General features: G+C 32.9%; 1 protein-coding gene across 9 annotated transcripts in view; it reads left to right on the forward strand.

Moving 5' to 3' along the window:
* The window catches only part of Kdm6a (lysine demethylase 6A), a 223,155-nt gene extending 214,496 nt beyond the window's left edge, over nucleotides 1–8,659 (forward strand). For 6 of the 9 annotated variants that reach the window (XM_027927323.3, XM_027927325.2, XM_027927324.2 and 3 more), the window contains 3 exons: nucleotides 3,899–4,025; nucleotides 6,153–6,323; nucleotides 7,381–8,659. In XM_027927323.3, coding sequence (XP_027783124.1) covers nucleotides 3,899–4,025; nucleotides 6,153–6,323; nucleotides 7,381–7,410 — 328 coding nt within the window. In that variant the 3' untranslated portion in view covers nucleotides 7,411–8,659. Of the gene's footprint in view, nucleotides 1–3,898; nucleotides 4,026–6,152; nucleotides 6,341–7,380 lie in introns of all 9 variants that reach the window. The other 3 variants (XM_027927328.2, XM_071606603.1, XM_071606602.1) reach the window with 2 other exon arrangements.
* The last annotated feature ends 675 nt before the right edge of the window (nucleotides 8,660–9,334 follow it).

Consider the following 9,334-nt stretch of genomic DNA (forward strand, 5'->3'; position numbering starts at 1 on the left):
CAGATTTTAGTGCTATAGTCCTGGTGCTCTTCTAATAATCTATTGGGTTTGATATGCAATGATTTTTTATAACATTGACCAAACAAAATCTAAAGATTCTAAAACTCCGCCTTCTTATATTTAACATATATTTGCTTTTATGCTTGTTTTTCCATTGAGGAATTCTTTTTTTAAAAAATATATCTTTATTTTATTTATTTATTTTTTATGAGGTGCTGAGGATCGAACCCAGGGCCTCGCAGGTGCTAGGCGAGTGCTCTACCACTGAGCCACAATCCCAGCCCCATCCATTGAGGAATTCCTAAGGTGTTCATTTTATCATTGACTGAGACCTTGATTTTCAGCCATGTGGTTGGTTTAAATAAAAATGTTAGATGCCTTATTGACATTCATATACCTTCTGTTGTCATAGGAGAACACAATCCTGGAGTGGCAGGTAGCAAGGGAGTTTTGAGGGCTCACATTTTGGCTTACTTTTCCTTGTAGGGTTAGAGACTGGGCAGTGCAAGCTGGCTCTTAGAACTTTCATTTGTCACCTACTTAGTGACTGAGTTTGTTACCATAAAGAATTGAAAAGTGCCCTATCAAATTAACCCATATTTCATCTGTCTCCACACTGACGTTTGGGAACTTAGTCAAGTTACCCCTAGAATATTAGCATAATCACCTCTGTTGTCTTAACTTTGACATAACATCATTAATAGCTTCATTCCTATTCTTATCCTGCCCAGAAAAATCATTTGTAGGAATAATCGTTTGTTCCCTAAATAATACCTTCTCACAGTGTGCCTTCTGCACAAAAGGTGCCTTACCCCAATCTCTTTTTCATGCTTATATCTAAATTGATATATTCAAATCAGAAATTTCAACATCCTATATGAAAACTTCCAAGATTTCTACCTCCCCTAACCTGAAAATGATCTCTTTCTCCTTGTAGTATTCTTGACTTCCTAGGTTTGTTTATGGTTTGCCTGATGTGTTGATTTGTGAGTATATTGTGTGTGTTCATTCTAAAGAAGTTATTCTCTTAAATTCCATCCCTTTTTAAGCTTCATCTTTGCAGATCAAGTTTTGGTTGCATTAATTTCTACTGAATAACCTCAAATATGCCTAGCCCTCACTTAGTCTCTTCCTTGTGGTTTTCTTCTGTGCCAGAGCTGTCTTTATCCTCTTGTCTTTTTGTGTAGTTTTTCATCCAAATAAAAATAGGGCTTGGGTCTTGAAACCACTGGTAATCCTTAAAAGTCAAAGAATTCTGTTTCTGTAGCTGCAGAAATAATTTCTGACTCTGTTCCTAAAATGCATTCATGTAAAATAGAACTTTCCATCTTCTACATTTAGCATTTTACCTTTTTTTCTAGTAATTTATTATTTTGTTTTTAGCAAATTAAATTCTTAATTGGTGTAAGATAAACTTATTAAAATTAAGCAATACTAAAATTAAGAGGAAGTGAGAACCTTGATTTTATTGGGCTTTTAATTTTTTAAAAGCTCTTCAATGTTCTCTTTATATAAAAATCAAAGTCTGAAGTTAATTAAAGCAGAATTAAATCAAGTCTTGAATATTGTATCTATACCTTCCCAAGTATCCTTTTCCCTAAATCTCTTCACTTCCTGATTATTTTTCCCTGTCCTTTGATTGAATCACCTCTTAGACCTGCTCATTGCTGTGGTCTCTGAGTCTCTGTCCCTCTAAATTCTCCTTCTCTTTCAACTCAACAAAAGATTTCAAAAAATATAAGGGTAAGGAGAAACCACAGTTTTTCATTTATTATCAGAAAACAATTGTTTTCTAAGATTTTAGCATGACACAAAAAGTGTGGACCTGTGATTTCAGAAGCAGACTGCTTGTGGTTATTTATTCTTAGCAACCTTGGGTCCGTCCCTTTGTTATTTTGTACTAAAGTATAGAATAATTCTCCACAGAGCCAAGACTCTGTTTTGAAAAATTTGCTGACTGAGCCCAAGATTTTTATCTTCACAAGAACAAGGAGAGAGAGAGAGAATGGGAATTGAAAAAATACCAAAAAGAAGAGAGTAGAACGTGAGATAGGGAAAGTTTGAGATTTTCTTCTTTTACAAACCCCAAACTCAGTCACTCTACAAGCTTTATGATGTATCATATAAATTTAGCTTCCCTGAGCCCCTGCTTCCCATTTGTGAGATAGAAGTAACCTTTTTCCACAAGGTGCTTAAGGGTCCTGGTTGGCATAATGTACGTAGAATACTGAATATATGCCTCCTGTCTGGTTCTTATTTTGTATTATTTATTTATTTATATTGTTTTATTATTTTTGTTTGCCCATGTGGGAGCACAGTTGAGTTTGAAAATCTCCCCAAGGTACCTGCAGAGTTTTAGGCATTATTTTCCTGTAAAATAAAAATACTGCTAACCCCTGCTTGGAAAACTTGTTCAGTAAGATCTATACTTTCAGAGGTGAATTGCATGAGACATGGGGAGGGAAAAAGAAGCAGTTGCTTTTCAAGAGCTGGGGGCGTGGGCCCAATTATATTGTCTCTCTTTTGCTATGATCTGAAGTTTTATCTGCTACCTCTCCTGGCACTCTATACCACATATGCATGTGTGTATGTGCATGCACACTCAGGTAACAGTCCTAGCTTTGACATGCAAGCATAGTCTAAAGCAAGAACATGTTTAACATGAAATGGATTCCTTAAGAAGTGATAACTTAAGGAATTGGCCTGCAAGTGTAAAAGTTGATTATTGTATGTTGTTAATGTGTTTTACATATATTTTAACCACCCCTATCCCCTGAGAAGTTTTAATATACATGGGTTCTGACAAATAACAATACTTCAGCCTAGTAACTTATAAAATACAAATGAAACATAAATTAAGATTAATATACTATTACCCACGTTTGAATTTTAGTTGTTTAGAAAGCAAATGTTTACTTATTGAACAATAATATATGCCAGGCACTGTCCTAGGCAGTAAATAAATGAGTAGAAAAGTATGAATAAAATAGACAAGACCTTTGCTCTCAAGACAATATTTAGTTGCTAAATTTATTTCCTTTTCTTTAGGGTGTTTTTGTTATCTCTGATTTTTAGAGCTGAAAAATGCCTTAGAGATCATCTAGTTCAGCCTTTCTGTTCAAATGGAGAACCTGAACACTGAAATTCACAGGAGAGTAAGATAATACAGAATATTCCAAGTAATGCAAACTGTAGAAAAATAAGCACAAACTGAGAATTCACAATGTCTTTAGTATCATGTTTAAATTTTAAAAAAGTCTAAATTATTAGGAAACTTCAGTTGTATTAATATAAATGGATTCCACTATATTATCTACAAGTTAAAATGAAAAAAACAAATGTCTTTTTTTCTTCTTTAGCACTATAGTTAAAACAATTTTGTATACTCTAATGATTGAATCCATAAATTATTTTCTGTCTGTGGAACTCAAAGAGTTTCAAAAGTAATGATGTTCATGAGTATCTAGGTAGTGTTGATAAAAGTAATGTGTCTTTCTGTCTTACTTAGAATCATAGCAATTCATATCTGGAATTCAGATCCCTTATTTCAAGGATGTAGATATTGACTCCCAGAGAGGTTAACTAACTTGCCCAAATAAGAGCCACAATTAGCCACTCAAATTTAAGCAAGGAGTCAGGTTTTTGTTTGTTTTGTTTTTTAATTAAGACTTTTATATTTTGATATTCAGATATCAGTTATTCTCAACTCTAAATGGTTTAATATTAATCATCATTAGACTTGCTGAGCATTGCCTTATTTTTTAAATCTGGGAAATTGACAAAAATTTTGAAGTCATAGATATTAGAACCAATTCTCTTGGCATTATTTCTGTATCTTTCATGCTATAATTATTTGATATTCAGTTGCTGGTCACAAATAATTTTTCCCCTATAATAGGTATTGTCTTCTGAGAACTCTGAAGCAATGTCAGACATTGAGAGACGCTCTCATTGCTGCAGGAAAAGAGATTATATGGCATGGGCGGACAAAAGAAGAACCAGCTCATTACTGTAGCATTTGTGAGGTACGTAAACGTTCTTCTCCACAGTTGTTTTTGTAATCCTTCTTGCCTCTCCACTCTTGGTTTCTCCTCAGACTGTGTGTGTGTGTGTGTGTGTGTGTGTGTGTGTGTACACACACACACTTCCATGTAACGTATTTTACTGTAGTTAGCATTGTGTTCAATTTTGTTACTAGATTTCTGATATTAAAACTTAATCTGATGATGTAATATTTTATTAATTGTTAATCAGCCTTAAAAATATCTACCACAGAGTCATTTATCTGTTAGGTCTTTTACAGATGATAATAAACAAGAAGTTTTTAGTCCAAGAATTTAGACTGGGAACATATGTACACAGATGCCAGTAAACTGGATGTAATTTGGTATACCTCCATGCAGATCAATGTTCAGTCCTCCCTGGTGCAATTTGCAATATATCTATCAATCTTCTACTGTAGCCAAGGCTTGCAAGAGGAGCAGGAACAAAGGAGATGTAGTGCCTTCTCTGAAGAAACTTAAACTTCTACTTGGAGAAAATGAATTATAAACAGTTGATTATAATTTATAGGAGACTACGATAAATGTGAAGTTGGGATTTCTGTTATGAAAATACTGCGTGGATATAAATGATCTAATTTTCCTTTCTGGTATTGGCCTAAGAGCTCACAGAAGTATTAGCATTTGAGTCCTTCCTTGAAGGATGAGTATGATTTCAGTGGGCTAAAAAATGATGTGAATTAGAGGTAGACCATCATGGGGTATAGGAAACATAGGACTGGGGAATTATAATAGTTTTCAAAAAGAATGAACAGTCCAATGTGGCTTTAACACAGATTGTGCAAATTCTACTCATAAGTCTCAGTGATATGTGGCTTGCAGTGCATCTTGAACACTTTTAAGGAATTTGATATTTGGTTTGAGGTCACTAAAGCCATCAAAAAATTTTGAGAAGCAAGTAATATGATGTGTATTTTGGAGAAGATAGAAATAGTAAGCTATTGGAGTGGTCTTAAGTACGATTTTTCATCTTAAGGCCTAGACTAGAACTTGGCAGGAGGAATATTAAAGAAGGGGAAGAAATAAAAAGTATTTAGAAGATAAAAATAAGTATTCATTAAATGGCAGAAGTAAGCAACAAGTTGAAGAATGCTTATAAACTTTCTAGCTCAGGTTCCTATTATTGCCCATTGATAGTAATGGAAACATGGTGTACTCCAGGATTTTAAGAAATGAGATTGTGTGAGTTTTCCATTACTGAAAAATTCCACAGTAAGCAGATATGGTAATATTGATGATCTTTTCCAAATTGATGTTTTCAAATTCTGTTGTTGACCTTTCTTTGAAATGATTGAATTCATTAACTATATTAGTGTTGTATAAAGTCTAAAGTAAGTCAGTTGGAGAAAATGAATGTATAAACTTTCCAGTATTTGAGAATGACTCCTGTCCCACAGTGCTGGTCCTTATCCTGCCTGAACAACTCAAGTCTTTCTGTATAAGATAGAGGCATTATTTCTAAATCATGCCATGCTCATGAGTATACTTTTTGTTTATACTTACATAAGGCTTATAACTGAATACTCAACTGTCATTTCATTTACCTATCAGTTTCCTTGTCTGTAAAATAGATTATATTCATTCACCAAGCATATTTTGAGGTTTGGTTAAACACTGGGCACTATGACATGCACTAGCAATGCAAAGATGAATAAAACAGTTTTGTCTTTGAGTAACTCAGCTGTGGGGAAAGACAGGCATCCATACACAATACTGTGTAATGAGTACTATCATAGAGAGTAAAAGGAAAATAATGATTACATGCATCTGATTGTATAATAATATTTTTAGATTTAAAACAGAAATGAGCTGACCTTTGCCAAACTTTTGAATTAGGCTTTGTCAGAGGTCATCATGAGTAAGTCATTCCCTCAGGTAAGTCCCCTAAAAATGCATTACCACCATGTATTTGGGTTTGACACAACATAAAGATTCTCAAACACAGACATGTTTTTCCTTGGTGTACCCTATCTTAACCAGAGATAATTGTCTATGCATGGTTCCCTTAAGGTAAAATTTTATGTTTATACCAAAGCAGTACAATAAATACCACCATCTCTGTTTAATGCATTTTTCTTTTGTATAAAACAGGTGGAGGTTTTTGATCTGCTTTTTGTCACTAATGAGAGCAATTCTCGTAAGACCTACATAGTACATTGCCAAGATTGTGCACGAAAAACAAGTGGAAACCTGGAAAATTTTGTGGTGCTAGAACAGTACAAAATGGAGGACCTGATGCAAGTCTATGACCAATTTACATTAGTAAGTGACAACAACACGTGAGTATGTAGTTAGCTGGGTTGAGGCAACAGTGTTTGCTCTGCCACCTGATAAGTTGGAGGTAATGAAATACTTAAATTTTCTTTTGGCTCAGCAGATAATACATAAGGGTGTATTCCTATCATCCCCTTCTCTTTTACTTCCAACTGTTTATTCATATGAAATTGACATATATCATTTTCACTTTTCTTCCTGGGTGAGACCAGCCTAAATAATGTTACAACTACATTTTAAAATCTTCATGTGTTTTAGAACCCTTTCATATCTTTTTTATCATTTGATCTCAGTTAATCGAATATGTACATAGGTTATTAGTGCCAACAGAATGCTCAGTGTGTGCTTTTCTATATATACTTCTGCTTTTAGAGTTAATTGTATTTCTATATAAAGTTTTGTATTTGCCAGACATATTAACCTCATGGGAATATTTGATGGAGTTTAACTTCCTGGTATGTTATATAACCTTCTGAAATTTAAGTATACTTGTAAATTGCATATAGTTTTTAATTTCAAATATCAGATTCTTAGGGGGAAACATTTTATCCTAGCAGATCAATAGCTTTATTAAAAGAGACAGACATAATTTATGAATTATTGATTTTCTCCAATACTTTTCTCTCCCAAACATGTGATAGAAACTGACTTTTTGAAATTTAGCTTCTGATATTTTCACCTGAATGCTTTTCAAGATTTCTTTTGAAGAAGAAGAAAATTATCTGGACTATATTGAGCCAAATATGTATTACCTATTGAGATAGATCCTGAAGGCAGTCACTAATGAAATTGTAATTGATTTGTTAAGTTATTTTTCTAAATATAAGTATGGAAAGTTGCAGGTACATTGAATAGGGAAGTGGTCTTAGACTCTTGGGAAAAGTGGCCAGGTTAAAGAAAAGGTTTTACTTTTGTGTATTAGGCTGTTGACTTTTTTGTTTTATGTTCCCTAACTTCATAAACAGAATTATGTTTATAGCCATAAGCTAGGGAAGAATATTAACAATTTGTATATCAAAATAAACTACTTTACTTTCATTTTCAGGCTCCTCCATTACCATCCGCCTCATCTTGATATTATTCCATGGACATTAAACATGAGACCTTTTCTGCTATTCAGGAAGTAACCCAGTTCTGCACCACTGGTTTTTGTAGCTATCTCGTAAGGCTGCTGGCTGAAAACTGTGTCTATGCAACCTTCCAAGTGCGGAGTGTCAACCAACTGGATGGGGAGAGTACTGCTCCTACTCCAGGACTCTCACAAAGCTAATCAGCTGAACTTCAGAAAAATAAATAAATAATAATTTCCATGTTTTGTATATATCTGACAAAACTGGCAACACCATACAGACTACTGACTTGAAGACAACCTCTTTTATATTTCTCTATTTCTGGGCTGATGAATTCGTTTTCATCTATCTTTTCCCCTTCACAATTTTCCTTGGAAAAAAAATACTAGCCTAGCTGGTCATTTCTTTGTAAGGTAGTTAGCAATTTTAAGTCTTTCTTTGGTCAACTTTTTTTTTTTAATGTGAAAAATTAGGTAAGAAACTTTTTTACTGCTTTTATGTTTTTCTGTCTTGTTTTGAAACCATGATGGTTATACTTTTGGTTCCTAAATAAAACATTAAAAAACTTAACAGCCAAGTCACAAAGATAATGGATTGCACATAGACTAAGGAATAAACTTCAGATTTGTGATTTTTGTTTCTAATCTTGATGTAAATTTACACTATTTATAAATACATATTTATTGCTTGAAAATATTTGTGAATGGAATGCTGTTATTTTTTCCAGATTTACCTGCCATTGAAATTTTAAGGAGTTCTGTAATTTCAAACACTACTCCTATTACATTTTCTATGTGTAAATAAAACTGCTTAGCATTGTACAGAAACTTTTATTAAAATTGTTTAATGTTTAAAGAGTTTTCTATTGTTTGAGTTTTAAAAAGAATTTATGTACAGTGCCCAGTTTTTGTTCATTTTTCAAATCTGATTATATATATTTTATATATACTTATGTATGTATATATAATATATATAGAAATCTGAATATATGTATAAAGATTTAGAACTTAAATTTTTCTCGTTTAAGTTTCACATCTATGGTAGATTTTTGAGGTGTCTACTGTAAAGTATTGCTTACAAAAGTATGATTATTTTTAAAGAAATATATATGGTATGTATCTTCAAGACCTAAAATGTCAGACTGGTTTATTGTTAAGTTGCAATTACTGCAGTGACAGACCAATAAACAATTGCTGCCGAAATATAGTATAATAGTAGAAAACAAATAGTGAATGAACAAGATTTTTAAAGGAATGTTGTATTGACTTGACAAATCCTGTACATCACTTAGTAGCATTTTATATGGGAAAAGGGATTCCAGGATAAAGGGTCTATTTTAGAACACAAATAAATTAAGAGACTTATTTTTTAAAGTTAGGAAATTTTGATATTTCATGCTTTCCTGATTACATGACCATGATGGGATGGGGATCTACAAATTCTATATCACTAGTAAAATACAACAAGCTATATTAGCATTCACAAATCACTGCTAATTAACAGTGTCTAATATTAGTATTTTATTTTATAATGCATCTTCATTTGTATCTCCATTTTCTGAAGCACTTGGCAAATAGTCTCCTTTTATAATATAGTTCTATGAATTTTCCAGAAGTGTTACTGAAGAAACATAAAGAGTGCTTATAAGTGAAGTTTTAACACAAACACACCTACACATCCACACATGTACACACATGCACATATGACTGAAGAAATTTTATCAAGTACCCTTTCAGACAGTTTTGGAGTATGTGTTGTCCTTCTAGAAGCAATTTGAAGGCTGAAAGCATGTAGATGTTTTATTCAATTTAGTTAATAATTTGGTTTGCTGCTGAATACCTTTTAGCAGCAGTCATCCCATATTTATAATTTCAGACAAATAATTCCAAATGTTTAGTTATGAAATAAGTGCTTCCTGAAGTGCTGCTG

The sequence above is a fragment of the Marmota flaviventris genome, chromosome X (assembly GCF_047511675.1).
Source record: "Marmota flaviventris isolate mMarFla1 chromosome X, mMarFla1.hap1, whole genome shotgun sequence".
Classification (NCBI taxonomy): Eukaryota; Metazoa; Chordata; class Mammalia; order Rodentia; family Sciuridae; genus Marmota; species Marmota flaviventris.